Source organism: Vespula pensylvanica, chromosome 3 (genome assembly GCF_014466175.1).
Source record: "Vespula pensylvanica isolate Volc-1 chromosome 3, ASM1446617v1, whole genome shotgun sequence".
NCBI lineage: Eukaryota > Metazoa > Arthropoda > Insecta > Hymenoptera > Vespidae > Vespula > Vespula pensylvanica.
The window spans coordinates 12,031,345-12,049,724 of NC_057687.1; the positions used below are offsets into that span (position 1 = coordinate 12,031,345).

The window sequence follows — 18,380 nt, forward strand, 5'->3', positions numbered from 1 at the left end:
TAAAATTTCACGTACATTAGCGTCTTGTAGCGATGAAATTGCTAAACGAGAACTCCTTTGTTGATCGAATCGAAGAAAGTACATGGTTATCGGCTTGACGGTTTATTCAAAAGACCTACGATAATTAATTTATTTATCGGTCTAACGACGATAAAGCGAACGCGAACCGGTGGAATGATTAATTACAACGAATGTTCTCCATACGGAGACGAGGGGTGGAAGGAGAAGGAAATGTCCTTTTACGTAAGCCGAACAAGGGTTTGCGATTAACGCGTATTGTTCCGAGCCACGTGAACGGAAACGCACAGGCACACGTTCGAAACTCGCGCGCGCACGACGACTCTATCGCATCGAGGACATGCCGACATGACGTTACGTAAACCAAGCGGGAACGAAAAGGAAAGGTATTCGCAGAAACGATCGACATATTCGTTTCTTTGAGACTCGACCAAGGTTTTTCAAAAAACGTAATTCGAAATCAAACGGAAATAACGAGATAGAAATTGCGTTCTACGGGATAAAATCCGTTTAATGATTCTGCGTTGGCGAAAATTATTGCACGAGGAGGCAAAAAGATTTTGATATTGTGACTCGTAAGCGAGATGGAGAGAGATTTATTTTACGCGCGGAAATCTTCTCGTTTGATCGTAATTTTTAGTAGCTTCGAACAAAGTTAACGTGCAAAGTTTTATCGTGCTTTGCTTTATCAATCTCTTTCCCTTTCAAGGATAATCCGTTGCGTGCACGATGCGTTGCCAAAAACGAGCGGTGCAAACGTGCGTTGCGTTCGCGTACCGTTTTTTTCATTTTTATCTAGGATAATATATATGAACCTTTCGCATACTCGGATCTTTTTCTACGTTCCAAATTTGTCGATATTCTCTGACTTCGTAGTACGTTGTTTACGATACATTTCTTTGATACATTTCTTTGCGACGGAGCGACGACGCGTCACGCTCCTGTGCTTTCGATGTATATGTTCGTCTCGACTAAATATCGTGCGTCGCTTGCGACCATTGTCGCTCGTATCGTTGTCGGGCGTGCACGTTGGGAACGGAAAAACGACGTTTCTTGTTTCGTCTTTGTCGCGATCGAATGGACAGACAGCCGAATGAATAAACGGTCTTAAAACTCTTAGCTTCCTTTTGTCGCTCCTCGGATATTTATTCGTACTTGTTATTCCTTAACGAAGCCTACCTTTAATAGGTTAAAATTGAATTTAGATAAATTCTTAGATACGTCGTAAAAGTATTCGGTTAAAAGCCTTGCGTTGGCGTATATACAAGCACTTGTCGCTCATGAAATGAGGTGTTATTTTTTCTGCAACGATTTCGATTCTCCCAACGATCTCGCAAATATTACATTTGTTTATATTTTAAAAGATGTTGTGTCGCGATGGAAAGTTGAGTTTGTTTTGCTTTAGCATAGCTCTTCTCGTCGCACTCTTACCGGAATTATTTTCGAGGTTAGAATTCGATATTTATAGCAAATATTTTCAAAACGTCTTGTTCGTGCATTCTCTTCAGTATGGTTTTTCGAATTGCATTTTGCTCCTTCTCTTCGGTGGATTTGAATATCAGGTATAAGTTTTCTTCGCTTCGTATGATATTCTGAATTATTAATATCGTTCATCTGTAAACTCGTACGTTTATTCGTTTCTCTTCTTTCAGGTCGCATTGAGATCCACGTTTTTAGGATATGTAGTTGGTGTTGCAATTACGATATTTTCTATCGCTTCGCCTTCCTGGCGAATGTTTGGCGTTTATATGGCAGTAATAGCTATATTCCATTATACCGAATTTTTAGCTATAGCGTGGACAAATCCGTCGTCGTTGTCTATAGATAGCTTCGTTCTTAATCACAGTGTCTCGTACGGCATAGCCGCGTGTTCTAGTTGGATCGAATTCATCATAGAGAGGTACTACTTCCCCGAAATGAAAATGGCCTCTTCCGTTTCCTATATCGGCTTAATATTATCCACTTTGGGAGAACTATTAAGAAAAAGCGCTATGTTTACGGCTAAACATAATTTTAATCATATTGTGCAAAGCGCGAAGAAGAGGAATCACGAACTAATAACGCATGGTATTTATGGAATATTTAGACACCCGAGTTATGTCGGATGGTTTTATTGGGCCATTGGAACTCAGGTATACCATATTATAATTAAATTATGACGTTCAAACGTTACACCGTATATACGTATCTACAAAAATATTTTAATAATCTACCTTCGATCTTCTTACAGTTGATACTCCAAAATCCATTTTGCGTTTTGGCATATACGGTTGCTTCTTGGAGATTTTTCCACGATCGTATTCTTATAGAAGAAATAACGTTGTTGAACTTTTTTGGCGAAGCGTACGCCGAGTACCAAGGAAAAGTACCTACCGGACTACCATTTATATCTGGCTATAAAATTAATTTATAGCAAGCTATAGATGTTTAGTCGAACTGCATATTTGGATGCCGATACATCAATTTTAACGCGTCTTTCAACGGATATCTATGTATAGTACTTATGACGCTATGTCGTTATAAGTTTTTCTTTGTTTTCTTTCTCTTTTTTTTTGTAAATATAATATTCCATGTATTATATTTTTTTTTATAGTTTTGCTTATTTATTTCTTCAACTGGTAACTCGTAATGAAAAGTCAAACCAACGATTTCGCGGAAATTTGTTGTTTTGCATTTGTATGAGATTTGTTGCAAGTTAAAATTCCAACGTTAATATATCATATTGACACGAAGCTGGAATAAACTGATTTATTTGTTAACAAAATTATATTTATTGTCTCATACACACACAATACACACACACACCCACACTCGCGTAGACACATATTTTTTTATAATATTATTTTTTAACAACGCAAGCTACATTTTAATCGTGTTATGTACTTTCAGTTTATAAATTTACATATGTAATACATCGTGTAAGTCGTGTTAGCATTTGCATCGACATTAATAAGCATTTTCTCAGTGTTAAATTACGGCGCAAACTGTGTTAAATTGTAATTGCGTGTTAAATTTTTTATACGTAGATTTTTACGATATATTGGAGGATTAAAATATCTTGTGTTGACAAAGATAACATTGACGTATTTGTCCTCTATGAAATTTATGTTTTAAGCTATTGCAAAACAAATTCTGTTTTATTTATTATACATAAAATAATAGAGATATACAGAGTTACGAAGAAATAGTAAAATAGATAATTGTTAATTAAAGTAGACGGAGAGAGATCGTAGACTTTTTGGCCTATCTCTGTTCCAGCACGATATTTGATCGATTCTTCTTTAGAATTATAGAATATATATGTAAATTGTAAGAATATTAATTACAAGAGTAAATTATTCACTTTTATTTTTATGCACATGTTGCAATATATTCGACATCGATACAATGTTTGCAACACATTTTACTAGCACCAATCGGAACTATTACATTAAAGGTTCTAAAAGTAACTTGCTTTCGTTCGTACTACGAAAACTGCGACCTCTCGAATTTCTTGATAAAAAATAGTACATTTTAATTATTAAAATTTTATTCTTTAGCTGAAATTTTATCTATCGAAACTTTTATCGTCGCACTTATTTTAACAAAATTCATTAATTTCATTGTATAACAAGTGATATTAGTTTGCTAAAGTACGAAAGTAGTCACAATTCAAAAAAGTAATTGCAAAAACGATTTTTCATGTTATCTATTTGCTACTTTTCGATCGAATCGAGATATATTTGAATTAACTTTTAATATTATCAATATTATTGTTAAGTTTTATCAATACCATTGTTATATTATTATTATTATTATCATCGTTATGTTTAAATTATGTTAAGATTTACGAAACCGTGTAAAAACAAATTTTTCTCGTTACACGTGGCAAAGATTTTTCTTCATCGTGTTTTGCCTAAAAAAATATATAAGCTTGATTCGTAATGTAACAAATTGTTTCACAAGGAAAGATGATATACTCATCATTTAAATGCTTGCTTCATTGTTAAATGACGTTGAAAACAAGTTTTACAAATTGTGACTTCTTTCATACATCGTCATTACAATTTTTTAAAAGACAAATCCACTGTTACCCGCTGTTAGTTCTAAAGTCTAAGAAATAAGACCATGGCAGTGAAAAATTATATATTATTGTATTTTAACACTGTTTTCTTTTTCCTTCTCAATCACTATGGCAGCTGTAGAAATACATCTTAAATTTAAAAAGGGAAATATTACAAGTATATATGTGTATATATAGATACACACATGTGTATGCGCGTGTATATTTTTAATCGATAAAACAATTGTGTCACGTTATTTTAGACATTGAAATGCATAAAATGAGAAATAAGAGATATAAATTATGAGTACATATATTTTTTAAACGTAAGTATATTGAATATAATTCTTCCGATAGCGTTGATAGCAACGGATTACCGATAAAGTAGAAAAGAATATAACATTTCTGGATAAAAACATTTTCAATGATGGAAATAAAAGATGGCGATTATTAAAAAGCTTGAAAGTAACTGAGTAGTTGTTACTAATAACTCGTAACAACGTCGTGGTCGATATAAAATACTTTTTAAGCAAAAATCATAATTACTTTGCATAGGCTTGATACGATTCTTACTATTATCAATGAACAAGTATGATTTTAATTAGATACTTTCATTAGTACAAACCTTTACGGGTTTGATGTCAAAGTCTTTATCCGATTATAGTTAATATTTGTGTATAGAGAAATATCCTAAATATTTTACATCAATCGATAATGTTTATCCCTATTTCTTAGTAGAAAACTTTTAAAGTTACAATAATGCCATACGTTTCGCTGTTATATAACATTTGTATGCAGTACTTTCATATCGTAAACAAATGTAGTTTTCTATAAAACGGAACGCATTAACGAACGTTAAAATATTTGACAAAAGAACCATCCGCTTTGAATATTGAAAAATGAATTAGTAATAAGGTAGGATCGTATCACGTACAGATTCTCTTAATGTCTTCTTCCCGGATCACCACGGATAGAAAGTTTTTCGACTGGATCACTGTGAAACAATCATTTCTTGCAATTAAATATGTAAGCTTGAATAAAAACATAATACGAATAAAAACATATAGGTTGTTATAATAATTAATGGAAGAAACGAATTTAGTATGGTTTGTTTCCGTAACTATAATAATTGAACGTACCATGGGTTTGGTCAGATTGTTCCAGATTGCGTTGACAATGCATTAAACAATCAACAAATTTAACGATTATAGAGACATATTTCTTTAAAAATTATGGGAATACGAATATTACAAGCATTTACGTATTAGCACAAACTTGGAATATAAGTATACCCTATAAATTGTATAAATTGAAACGTATTTGTCTATTTAAATCAATAAATTTCTTATGACGTATTAATAGCACCTATGTAAAAAAGTGTACAAACAACGATTAAATTTCTGCTTTCTATTTTCAACGCAATCAAATGTTGCAACACGATCAATAGTAGATAACTCTTAATATTACACGTGGCTACGTTTGCAGCAGGTTTTGGATGAATAATATTTACAGGAGGTGGAGGTACAAACGCATCAAAAATATCTGCATCTGCGTCCGTAAATACCAACGAAGATGGAATCCATCTCACTCTATGCAGCATGTAACGTTATTTTGAAAAGCTTGTATAATATTTCACCCTTTGATAAATGTTGCTTAATCTTATAAAATGAAAAATCCTCACGAAAAGGAGGGCATATTTCTTCGTCCTTACCTGGTACACGGAGAAACGTTTTTTCCTCTAATAGCTTTTTCTCCTATATCGATAGCCCCGGAGTCTTGTACCTCGAGAGTGTAAATACAACCGGAAAATCCTTCGTGGTATCGTCCGTAGGTCATTGCGTAATCAGGCACACCTCCTAAATAAACGCTGCCTCTGGTATTCAAGATTTGTTGTAGCCCGTCGCTCAGTCCACTTTCCGTATGTTCGCCGTTTAACTCGATGCTACCATCGCTGCCTTGTCGTTTTAAAATGATTCTATGCCTTTCTCCGTCGTCGACTCTTTGAGCGGTTACGCGAATAACCGCCGGGCCTGATCCCAAATTGTATTGATATTCCACGTAACTGAAATTCCACGTAATTGAAAGTATGCGACTTTTAATTCTTTTCGCCATCATTTTTCTTTTCTTTCTATCTAACGGCGAGATATAGACTTACCCATCGACAACCGCCAGAGATATGTAGTCATCGGGATTCAAATCGTTTGGCGTTTGTCCGTGCCACATGATCAAACCATTTGTTTTATTCGTCGATATCTCGAAACCCAATACCTCGCGTTCTTCTTCGTGCGTCATTACTGATCTTTCCAGTTCTAACCATCCATCTCCTTTGAACGCGATGTCATACGTGATATCTGCCACTGCATCGATAACAATAAAGGTACACTTTTAATTTCACCCGTCGCATATCGTATCAACGAGGTACCGACATTGCGTAGCGTTTTAGAATTTTTTTTTGTTTCTTTCTTGTTTTCTTTTTTTTTTTTTTTTCGATCAAAAAGACTTACATTTTTCACAAGTTTGCCCGTTAAAGCCAAGCCTACAGTCGCATTTGTAAGATCCGTGTAGATCCGTGCAAGTACCACCGTTTCTACAAGGCGCGTATACCTCGCACTGTTTCAATACATTCTCACAATTTCTTCCCGCATATCCATATTCGCAGGTACAGGAATATTCGCGAGAATCTAAACTCTGACAGAACCCGTGTATACAAGGACTCGATGCGCACGGATCGTACAAAGTTGTTGGCGGATTTGTAGGTGGAGGGGTAATGAGCGTAGTACGTGGAATCGTCTGATTCGGATGAAGCATGGAGCAATCTTCGATATTTGCCATATCCGTTGCCGATTTTAAGATCTCCAGGCTAACGGAAGCTACTTCAAGCTGTACGATCGAAGGGTATTACACGGTTAATTGCTAATTGAAATCAATGACTACGGTTAACGATCGCCGCCCTAAATCGGCTCTTACTTACTTCGCTAATGCATCCATGAAAATTACGATCAACATTGAGATTCTTGTTCAATGTAATTTTTCTACGATCAACGCCACCGATGTACAACGGCGTATTCAATGTCATGGTACGTGCGCCACCAGGAGATCTTGCTTCGATGAACGGCTCTCCGTTCACGGATAATTTCGCCTCTTTGAAATCTCTGTTTATCGTTACGTACGTCCACGTTCCAGGTTGTACAATATAATTAGATCTCAATGTGGCCATACCCGAGCCAATATCGTAGCGAAATTCAACGTGCTTGTTCTTTATTATGAGCGCTGCGAAATCTCCAAGTCCTTCTTCGCTTTGAGAACAATATATCAATATTCCATCTCCTTCGTCGGTAGGATTGAAGTTCATAGCTATTTTAAGCCTATAAGTGTAGACAATAGATCAAAGGTAATTGAGCTGATCTTTCATTCATTGAGCAATTCATTCATTAGTAGTACGTTGTAAACATGAAGACGTTGTTGTTGACATGGTACGAAAGTTATTGGTATATACGAATGGATTAATCGATACCCACGATTGTATGCATGAAACGTGAATGAACGAACGTAACAAGTTACTGCAAGGTGCTACGAAGTTAAGCATTGTGCAGTATTCTGAAAACGTCGTATATGAAAGCACTAAAGAATCAAACGTCCTTATTACTCGGCTAATCTCGTACTCGCTAATTTTCGTTCGCATGCTGCGCTTAAGCGACGTAATAGCTGTAAAAAAAGAAAAGAAAAGAAAAAAAAAAGGAAGAAACGAAAAGAGAAACGCGCGATAAATATAAACTTTCTAAAACAATTGGAAAATGAAATTATATTAGATGAATCGTCACACCAATGTTTATTTGCCTTTATAATATTTATTCATACCTATTTCGGGCATAGGCCTAGGCCCATTGAGTATATAAATGCTGATTCATAGATGAAACAACATATTTAACATGTTATATAGAATCTCATATATATATATATATATATATATATATATATATACATACACATATACATATATACATATACATATATATAAGTACAAACAATTCATATATTTTCACGTATATAGATATCATATATTTCTATGACATCACGTATTGCCGATTCTTAAGCTTTGCTTCAAACTGTTAAATGCAATATATTTGGCAGTGACTTAACGTCTTACTTTTAATAATTAATATAACTAAATGATGCGTAAGTGTATTAATTAAAAGCTGTACAAAACATTTATCGCTACATTACAAATTGACTGAGCTTCTATCGTTACAGCACCGTTCGGGAAGTCATTCCGAGAAACTAGCTCTACTTAGGCTTCTTGCAATTGTTTCTTCAAATCTTCTTCTTACGTAGAAAATGCTAATATGCGAAATAAAAAAGAACAATGCTAGAATCTTTGTAAATTAAAATCTTTGTAAATTGAATTGATTCCAAATTCACACAGGTATCTTTAAACCCACGTCTAGTAGCAATGGCATATTTAATTTTCGCATCTAACCAAAAAGGCTACCAATTATTTCGACTTATTATATGTAATAACTTTCAACGTGCATAAATATCATGCTAAATCTAATGTTTTGTGTGGTGCAGATTATTGTGGTGATGTGCCCTCGATCGCACGTTAACTTGTCTAACTTGTACGTTGCGTGATCGACTGTGTGTAGTGCTCGAACTCTTTCTTTCCCTGAAAATAACGTCATCTCAATTAGCCTGTTTGAGGATAACTAACGGCTAGTGTTTTCATTAACAACAAAAGGTCAGATTTTTTTCTCATATGCGTACACTTTCATTCTCTGCATAGAAAAATTAATTGTATTATTACTATTATATGAGTGTGTATCGTACGTGTGCATGTATATGTGTACGTATAATGGATGTACGTGTACATCAATGAGTACGTCAAGTGCGTTAATCATTTAGTAAATGAAACAAAAAAAAAAGAAGAAGAAGTATTTACATAGTGCGTATTTTCATTCGTTATTACAATATCAATTATCTTCGGTTAACGAATACGATGTTAATTATAACTGTACTAACTTTTGTATTTACATGTAAAATCAGATATACACAGATGTATGTACAGAAAGAGTGCATTAAAATTTTAGAAAATATACTATACGACCACTACTTGCACATTGATTAAAAAACAATCAAGTGACAAAAATATTATTAAAGTCTCGTGCATGCTTTTCAAACGATTACGTATACTTGCCTTCGAAGAGCCTTTGGTGTATCATGTGCGATGAAAGCTTTGTCATCGTTAAAAGCTGGTTCGTAGATCTTTACCGATCGTTCGCAACGTGGACCAGTCTTTCCGTACGGGCAGTAACAATCAAAACCAGCCTCCTTCTCCACGCACTTTCCTTCTCCGCAGGCGCCTGTAAAAAGTTCGTGTCGTGTACGTGCTCGCGCGTATTTTGTCCCGTTATGCACGCACTATTTGAATACACACATTCTGCACGTCGCGTTTTCGTTACGTTCTACGAAGTTTATAACGCATAATTTTTACCTGGATAGCAAGATTGTCCGACAAAGTTACAATGTTTCCCATTAAATCCAGCTCTACATAAACACATATAACCGTTCTTTGTAGCTGCCTCCTGGCAAACTCCACCATTATTGCATGGATTTTCGGCGCACGTTTCGCAAGTCGTTATCCCTACGTTACCCGTTTGATCTCCGATTAAATCAATTTCCTTTTCACCAATGACTAGTCTGCTGATACAACCAATGAATCCGATATTCGAAACAGCCTCTTTGATAACAATACTGTGATTTGGAACTCCACCGATATAAAGTGGACCCTTAAGATCTAATCCTTGTCTTCGACCAGCCGATACTCCTCTGTACGGTCCTTGACCATCGACTAGCATCGTTACTTCCTTTCTAACACGTTGAATTTTAATCGTATGCCATTGACCCAAAGTAACCGATTTATCCGCCAATATAACAGCTGATCCAGAACCAAGGTCAAATCTAGCAGTTTATAACAATTATACATATTACACATATATTTTCACACGTGCGTAGATATAATACGTAACGAAAAATAATATGTACTTGAATTGTGGATATCCTCCTACTAGGGATAGAAGAATGAAATCCCCATTACCGTGATTCGATTCGGCATTGTATAAGATAATGCCGTCATAATTCTCCGGTTTGAAAGATATCTCAATATTGAACTTGAGATATGAATCAGGTAATGGAGGCAAAGCTATGTAACTCTCTGGCGCTTGACTGAAGTTAGGTACGACTCCCGTTACGACGAGCACGGTCGGTACTTCTAAATTTACTTTATCGTTGTTTGCTATACAAATGTATGTTCCTGCATCTTCGGCTTTGACATTTTTCAGTTTCAATGTATTCTGTTAAGAGCGTCGAAAGGGAAAATAAATATTCATAAATCCTATTAAAGTTACGCCGGAATACTTTCGTTGTACCTGGTAAGTTTCTGTGTCCAGAGATAACAATCCACCAAGTTTGTTCCATTGGAATTTAACAGGTGGTTCAAGATCAACGTGACAATCCATTTCAATACTAGATCCGTAAGGTGCCAACTTCGTTTCAATTGCTGGCCCATCGTTATGTCCACCTAGATAAAGATATGAAAAGACGATAACTCGGCATAGAAATATTTTGTAGCCGCTATTCATTGTTCCTATCATATTTATACTTACAAAGAATGCAACGGATGGCATTGATAAAATAAACACGTTATATTCGCACACATTAGTTACATATGGACAATTGAATTTACAGTAAATGAAATATCATAAATCGATGAAAAATGTTTGATATTTACCATGTACAATGAGATTGAAATCTTCCTCAAAGATGCCTTGCGGAGTCATTACTGTACATTTGTAGGTACCGCTATCGCTGACGGCTACGTTGGACAATCTAAGAATATTTTCGTACGTTTGAGCATTCGCTGGTAAATCCGGATGGTTCGGTCTGGACCATCGATAGTGCGGACTAGGAATACCCGAACACGCGCAACGTATGTCAACCGTATCTCCGATATTTACAGGATCTTGAGATGCCTCGATGGTAAGTGCAGGTGCAACGGCAGCTGAAATTTAACAGTCGCTATTACTCAAGCTGTATAATTTCTCCCGTAAATATTTACATACAGATTAGTATTTTCAATTTTTTTTCGGAGCTTCAACGTTCGTGAAAGAAATTGTACATTTTACCGTTGTAACGTAAATGTAAAATTTCTTTTTAAAAGGTCAACTTCGTCAATGTTAAAACTTAAACATCTAAAACAAGGCGAGCGATTCTTACGCACAAGGAAAAAATTTGATTCGAGACCGATCGTTTGACAGGATATCTGGCATTTCATCCAATTTAATAATCCTTTCGATAGTATTACACTAAAGTAAAAATAATGTATATTACGCATAGTATCGTACATGCAAGTAACATGCGTCAACGGCCGCGGTATTATCTCTAACTAGGTAGGAAGGGTCAAGGGAGGAGTTGGACGAAATTTGGTACGTCGTATGGAAAGTAATCCAACGATGTTGTCTACGTCGGCTCGAAACATAAATGACATATATAAGATGTTTAGGAATGGGGATAATAAAATGTTGACGATCGAATAGATCGATCGAATAAGAATAGGCAACACAAAGAATAGTGCTAAAAAAAAAAGATAAGACAAAAATATAATCTATACTACGAGACGTCACACGACACACAAATCTCAAAACAAACCGCGTCGTCTTTGAAGAAATTGGCGATATTGCGGGATGCGGCAGAAGCGTTCGTCAGTACCATCGTTGCATTGAGCATAGCCGTCGCAAAAGTAATCCAAATGAATGCATTGTTGACTGTAGCACTTATACTCCCCGGGTCTGCACTGCGATCGGTACACTGGCATGCAATCCGCAAGCAAATTAACTACTAAATCATATAACGCGAGCTTTGTAAAAATCTAATTTGAAGAAGTCCTTCATTGAAACCATTATTGCAATGATCTTTTTTTTTATGATAAATATTTCACTACTGATACCATTTCTAATATGACAAGCTGCATGACAGATTTTGAAAAACAAACAAAAAAACAAAGAAAAGTAACCGCGCCTCGTAATATATCGTTACTCGAGTAGTTCTCGTCGAACGAACGAAAAAGAATTTTCATTGTTTGGCTGAAACGTCACGTTGGAAAATGTTTGAACGATCTCGTATCGACGAATGTCGAGAGATTGTTAGAAAAAGAAAGAAGAAAAAAAGAATAATAAAACAAAGGCAGCGATGTAATAAATTAACAATGTTATTAAAAAAGTAATTAAAAAAGCTGAAAAGAGAGAAAGAAAGAAAGAAAGAAAGAGAAGAGAAAAAAAGATCCAAGTTTGTAGGAATCAGATTCTTTGAGAGAAATATTTAAGATCGATCTACGTCAGCGGTATTAGACGATACTTGTTAATGAGATTGAGCATAAATTACGATAATACTTTATAAAGTTTAACTGAAGTGGCAAGCATATGTATGTACCAATGCACTACTTACGTATCACATTCAAATTAATGTAATCACTGGAAACTCCATGGGAGTTACGAATTTGACAAATATATCTTCCACTGTCTTCTGGTTTGACTTGCGTTAATTCTAAATAGTCTTCGCCAATTCGACCGTGTAAAGGCAAAAATTGACCCTCTCTACTCCATTCTATCACGGCGTGTTCCCTGATCTCGCAACGCAAACGTACAGAATTACCTGGATACGTCGTAATGTCTCTTTGGGTGGCGCGAATGCTCGTGTCGTCGTAAGAATGTTCTGAGAAAAGGTAATACGGTGAATAATGGTATCCGAGTGAGATCCATCGGAACGAATTCGATACGCGTTTATCGAGATCGAAAAAGATGACGAACCGTTAACTATGACTTCCGCTACCGCCTCTGCCGTGCCCGCCTCGTTCGTGGCCTTGCAAACGTACTTTCCAGCATCCGAATACGTTATACCGTGGAATTGCAAAACGCCATTATCATTAGATACGGAATACGGAAGTGGCCGTCCTATAGCTTCCCATTGAATGTGAAGAGGCTCGTCGCCGGTCGCGGTGCACGTTATAGAAGGATTTTTACCAGGTCCAACGGTTTGACGGGTTGGATTAAGCTCGATCCTAGGTGGAGCTGAAAAAGGAGAAAGAAGAAATATCAGATATTCCTCTAACGCGGATAATTTTTCGCTTCCTTTACAATCGCACTTCTCGGAATACCCACATATGATTTCCAGATGAGATTTAGCTTTGAAAATGACCGTGCCGGCAGGATTTAAGCCAAGACAGATGTATTCCCCTGCGGCATTTTTGTCGACCGTCGGAATGCTTAAAACGCCATTATGAACGGTACTGCCCTTCGGTAAGGCACGATGATCGCTCCTCTTCCAATCAAGATAAATCTGATCGCCATCTGGGGCAATCACCTGACAGCGCATTTCCACTTTACCGCTATTGGGAATTCTTAAAAAGTCTTCGGGAATCAATACGCCACCTTGATAAGGATATCTCTAAAATTACAACAACGTACGTCGTGATGATATACGGCTACGATAACTGGGGAAAAATTAGCAAGAAAAGATGAAAAAAAGTGATAAGCGTACGGGATCCTGAGTCGGCGGACGTCTGTTGTCGTTGTCACAAGTCATATCGCCTCGACAAGGCGTAGAGTCGATATCGTTGTCCTCGATGCGTATTTGGACACGGTCCTCTACTATGCCTACCGAGTTCGATGCTTGACAGGAGTAGGAACCTTCGTCGTCGGAGGACACCGAGAATATTTCGTATACCGCGCTTAACGGCGTCGCAGCTGTTTTGCTGTACGCATCGCTGTAAATGTAAGCAACGATTTCGCAAAAAAGACGACTCTTTGAAAGAAAGATATTCTTCTTCGAAGAAGCGTAACTTACTACGTGGCCAATCCATTGACATGTTTACTCCAGGCAACGTTTGGCTGTGGATGGCCTACAGCGCTGCAAGTCAATCGCACCCTGTCTCCAAGTTTCACTTGCAAAATACCCGTCCTTGGCTCGATCGTAATAACAGGTATCGACTGTACTTCGATATGGGCTATCTCGGACGCGGAACCAACTTCGTTCGTGGCCGAGCACACGTAAGAACCACCGTCGTTTATCGTGATATTAGAGAGTCTCAATAATCCGCCAGGAAGTTGTTCGATGTTCGGAGCAAACGATCTGCCGTCTTGACGAGACCAATGGATCTCGGGAAGTGGAAGACCGGCTATGGCGCGACATTGCAAATCGGCAGAACCACCAAGGGTGACGGGCTGGATGTCTTTCGGATATAATTCGAGGACCGGAACTTCACGAGCTGCGAATTTGCGAATAAAAGTGTATTCATTCGTTCGAAAGCCGCCGTCTGCCGTGAGACGACGGCAAGGAACGATTTACAAATATGAAATTTATGCCTTACGTTCGACCTCGACGATGGCACTAGCTTCGTAGCTGCCTATAGGACTACTGACACGACAAATATATACGCCTCGGTCAGAAACTTGCGCATTAATAATTCTGAGTGTATCTCCGACTTGTTGGACGTTCGAATTCATCGTTTCCGAAAATTTATTCCATTTCACTTGCAGACCCGCCTCTCCGCTCGTAACGCAACGTATCTCGGTCGACGTTCCTTGAGATATTATTTGTCTTTCAGGTTTGACTTTAACCGTCGGAGGATCTCTTCGTGGGATTATCGTTATTCTAGCGGTAGAATTCGTTTCCGTTCCTTTGTAACTGACAGCGATGCAGACGTATAAGCCGGAATCGTTGATCGTTGGATTATTGATTGTCAGAATGCCATCGCGCTGGGTCGCGGAGTAAGGTAGAGGCAAGCCGTCCGATCGAGTCCACGTTAGATTAGCACTTTGCGACGGGGTGCAGGTAAGCCTGACGACGTCTCCGATGGAGCCGATCCATTCGGCGGGTGTTATGATCGGAGCCAAGCCGGTAGCCGGAGGCCCTTCCGGATTTTCTGTGGATACGCGCGAATGTAGTCCCGTCTATCTACGTTATGTCTATACCGTTTACGATCATGGATACCTCTAACGTATAGAATCGTTGTTTTTTCCTCCACTCCGACGTTATTCTTAGCGATGCATTTGTATTCGGCTGCGTCGTTTCTCGAGGCAGCCGGGAGCCTCCAAACGCCGTTATGGAAGGAAGACTCCGAGCTGATGCTTCCATGAAGTCGAATCCATTCTACTTGCGGAGGAGGATTACCGTTGGCGTCGCAATGAAATTCTACCGGTTCTCCTTCCTTGACTTCGAGGTAAGGCGGCATGATTACGACTCGAGGTTTTACCGGATTCGCTCCTGAAATCGAATGCAACTGTCAACCTTGTCGTTAACCGTTTTTTACCTGGTATCGAGATATACCTGGTATCTCTAACAAACTTTTGGGAAAAGCTGCGTCCGTAAGAGACATTACCGATTTATTGCGTATATCGATCTACTTGTACTAATGTTATAACGTTAAAAACCTCTCGTTCGTACCTCCAACGGTAAGAGTGACTTTTTTGATTCCAATGTTTATTCCGTCGCTAACTTGACAAACGTATATACCGCTGTCGGACACTTTGACGTCTCTAATGATCAAGACTCCGTGAGAATCGTCTATGCTTCTACCGGATGGTAACTGACCGCCTTCCTTCTCCCAACGAATGTACAAAGAACCCTGTGTGACGTACAAGCGTGCGAGTAAGATTCATCGGGAACGATTCGAAGTAGAAGACTTACGTTGTCGAGCGATCTACCGCTGCAATGGTATCTGACGGTATTTCCAGTGTGCACGATTTGGAATTCTGGTTCTTGCACGAAAACGACGATCCTTGGTGGGGTAATAGTCGGTGTCGGAGGAGGAATCGTTGGAGGATATTCGACTAAAAAAGAATGTCAACGCGAAAATAGTTGCGATCTCGTACACGTAAATATAATCTGCTTGAAAACTCGTCTCTCCACTCTCGTGCATTTTTACACGACCGATCAAAGGAGCGAGACACTCGAACTCTCTCGTAATCCGGTCTACGCAACGGGCTACTTACCAACGTCTTGACAATTTTGTCCTGCGTATCCTGGCAAGCAATTACACTTGACGTGTCCGGACCTATTGATCTCGCAGTTTTCTTCGTTGTTGTTGCACGGACAGGGATTGCAAGAGCCAAGAACGCTAAAAGCTCTGTCACTGGTATCTCTGTAATATCCACGGGCGCAAGTTTCGCAAGACGTTCCGACGTAACCAGCTGGACAACGACACGCTTCGACTTGAGTCGCTCTTCTGTGTCCGGTGAAGTTTTCTACCGCCGTGTCGAGACTAATGTCGCTGATGTAAGTCGCCGTCATTTTTTCACTGTGAGAAGCTCGTACCAGAATAGCTTCGATATTGGAAAGAACCGTCATCATGTCCGTACGAGAAGCACTGCGTGGTCCCGCCGTCGTCAATCGTTTCCACTCCGATTCTCTCAGTGGGACGGAGTAGGTCTGAAACGAAAGTCGAACTGTGTATTCGAAATATCTCTCCCCACCGTCCCCTCCGCCTTCTTTCGTACGAACCAGCGGTATGTCCGGTAAAACGTCTGTTGGATTAGTCCAGAACAACGTGATGCCGTTTCCAACGAGTAAAATGTCTTGATCTTTGTAGCTTTGTGCGCCGGGCTGCGCAGTGATGTGCTGAGTCAAAGTCAAACTGCCGGCGTAGCTTTTTACTTGATTACCGGTGAAAGCGGATGGCAAAGACCAAAACAGTCTGCGACTACGGTTGTCGGGATAGCGATATCCAATTTCGTTCATAGCAACGTTCAAGTCGAAGCCGTCGTCTATAACGTCTTGTCTCGTGCTAATTTGAAAAGAATTAAGTAAATGTTTGCGTCAAGTCGTCGCTCTTACCGTAGGTTATACTCGTTATAGGTAGATCGTTGTCGTCGATCGCAAAAGCATTAAACGCGATGAACTTACTCGTCGGTAAGGGTAAATCCATGATGGGAATCGTAAACCCATATCGGAATCTGTTGAACGTAGAGCGAACTTTCGTGACATTGTTTGGTCACGCCGCTGCAGTAACACTCGTTACAACCGTCCGTATTTTCAGCGGACAATCCAAAGGTAGACGGACGACATCTGTTGCATTCCGGTCCCTCGACGTTCCTCTTGCACTCGCAGCGACCGCCGAAACACGAAGCGCTACGAGATCCAGCTTCGTTGCAGGTGCACTGTACGGGATCGGTTCTGCGCGTACAATCGTTGGCGGTACCACGAGTCGCGTCTCCTTCGTATCCGGGTTCGCATCTTTCGCAGTATTCCCCGGTAGTGTGATCGGCACAATTCTTAGAAAGATTAGATCAGAATCGTTGGTACATCAAATTGATGCGAAACGCGATACGACACGATCGATGAACGTCTTTCATTTACCTCGCACAGTCCGCTCTCGGGATCGCACTGACTCGAGTGCCCGTTGCAATTACAAGGCTCGCAAATTCCAAGATACAGGCCTTCCATGGCCCTCGTATATCCAACGTCGCAGTCCTCGCACGAGAGTCCCTTGTATCCGACGGGACAACCGCATTCCTCGACTTCGACCGCCCTTGCCTTTCCAGTGTTATGCTTCTCCGCCGTATCGAGGGAAACCGAGGAGAGCCTGAAAGGAGAAAATCTCTTTCGTAGGGCTTTCGCAAAAGGCAGGGACGAAAGAGGAGAGAGTTTTCGACTTACGCCGTCTCGTCGGTGTGGGTCGTGTAAGTGGCCTTGATCTTGATAGCTCGTACGTCCGCCAGTGCCATTAAAAGATGTTCCCTGTCGGCGGTGGTTCCGTCGGCACGTTGCCAATATTGCTCGAGCAACGGAACGGTGAACGATTGTTGAGAATTAGGCTCGGGAGATTCTCGCGAGTAATAGAGCAATTTAATGTCGTTGGCCTGTGTCGAAGCAGAGGATCGCGTATTAGCGAGAGCACGTACGTCCAACGAATATATAGATCCAAGGCTAAGAACAAAGGATCGATCCTCGAATCGATCCCTTACTTACGCTGATCAATTCGACGTCGGCGGCGTTGTTTCTCGAACTTTGACCACCGGGCGATGGGACGTATCGGACCGTGTATTTGAGATGACCACCGTACGACGTTATCTGATCGCCGAGGAATATATTCGGCAGTTGCCAATAATAGACGTCGTTGTTACCGCGATTATGAAAGTCGTTGTAGACTATTTCGCGATTGATCGTGTCGAGGCGAATGCCATCCGATATCGGTGGTGCGTCGGGTGTTTTCGACTCGGTCAGCGTGAAACCTCGCAAGGAATTCGTGAACGACACGTGAATCTGAAGAGAG

At 39.4% G+C, this 18,380-nt stretch overlaps 2 protein-coding genes across 39 annotated transcripts in view; one reads left to right on the forward strand and one right to left on the reverse strand.

Annotated features, from left to right (window-relative positions):
* Positions 1–1,003: 1,003 nt before the first annotated feature.
* On the forward strand, positions 1,004–3,372 carry LOC122627853 (protein-S-isoprenylcysteine O-methyltransferase). Its single transcript, XM_043809457.1, has 3 exons — positions 1,004–1,580; positions 1,671–2,150; positions 2,249–3,372. Exons 1-3 carry the CDS (start codon positions 1,383–1,385, stop codon positions 2,429–2,431), a joined length of 861 nt encoding a protein of 286 aa, XP_043665392.1. The 5' UTR covers positions 1,004–1,382; the 3' UTR covers positions 2,432–3,372.
* A 1,055-nt stretch (positions 3,373–4,427) lies between these two features.
* The window catches only part of LOC122627787 (basement membrane-specific heparan sulfate proteoglycan core protein), an 87,609-nt gene continuing 73,656 nt past the window's right edge, over positions 4,428–18,380 (reverse strand). For 25 of the 38 annotated variants that reach the window (XM_043809310.1, XM_043809300.1, XM_043809291.1 and 22 more), the window contains 28 exons: positions 18,077–18,370; positions 17,765–17,967; positions 17,465–17,690; positions 17,012–17,379; positions 16,610–16,892; positions 16,102–16,537; positions 15,797–15,939; positions 15,554–15,734; positions 15,437–15,466; positions 15,101–15,373; positions 14,478–15,032; positions 13,955–14,375; positions 13,649–13,874; positions 13,270–13,555; positions 12,919–13,179; positions 12,557–12,823; positions 11,762–11,950; positions 10,845–11,114; positions 10,483–10,634; positions 10,100–10,407; positions 9,549–10,015; positions 9,252–9,417; positions 7,032–7,425; positions 6,565–6,940; positions 6,216–6,417; positions 5,772–6,122; positions 5,200–5,649; positions 4,429–5,054 (listed from right to left, as the gene is read on the reverse strand). In XM_043809310.1, coding sequence (XP_043665245.1) covers positions 5,406–5,649; positions 5,772–6,122; positions 6,216–6,417; positions 6,565–6,940; positions 7,032–7,425; positions 9,252–9,417; positions 9,549–10,015; positions 10,100–10,407; positions 10,483–10,634; positions 10,845–11,114; positions 11,762–11,950; positions 12,557–12,823; positions 12,919–13,179; positions 13,270–13,555; positions 13,649–13,874; positions 13,955–14,375; positions 14,478–15,032; positions 15,101–15,373; positions 15,437–15,466; positions 15,554–15,734; positions 15,797–15,939; positions 16,102–16,537; positions 16,610–16,892; positions 17,012–17,379; positions 17,465–17,690; positions 17,765–17,967; positions 18,077–18,370 — 7,572 coding nt within the window. In that variant the 3' untranslated portion in view covers positions 4,429–5,054; positions 5,200–5,405. Of the gene's footprint in view, positions 5,055–5,199; positions 5,650–5,771; positions 6,123–6,215; positions 6,418–6,564; positions 6,941–7,031; positions 7,426–7,870; positions 8,724–9,251; positions 9,418–9,548; positions 10,016–10,099; positions 10,408–10,482; positions 10,635–10,844; positions 11,115–11,761; positions 11,951–12,556; positions 12,824–12,918; positions 13,180–13,269; positions 13,556–13,648; positions 13,875–13,954; positions 14,376–14,477; positions 15,033–15,100; positions 15,374–15,436; positions 15,467–15,553; positions 15,735–15,796; positions 15,940–16,101; positions 16,538–16,609; positions 16,893–17,011; positions 17,380–17,464; positions 17,691–17,764; positions 17,968–18,076; positions 18,371–18,380 lie in introns of those variants that run through there. The other 13 variants (XM_043809318.1, XM_043809316.1, XM_043809314.1 and 10 more) reach the window with 8 other exon arrangements.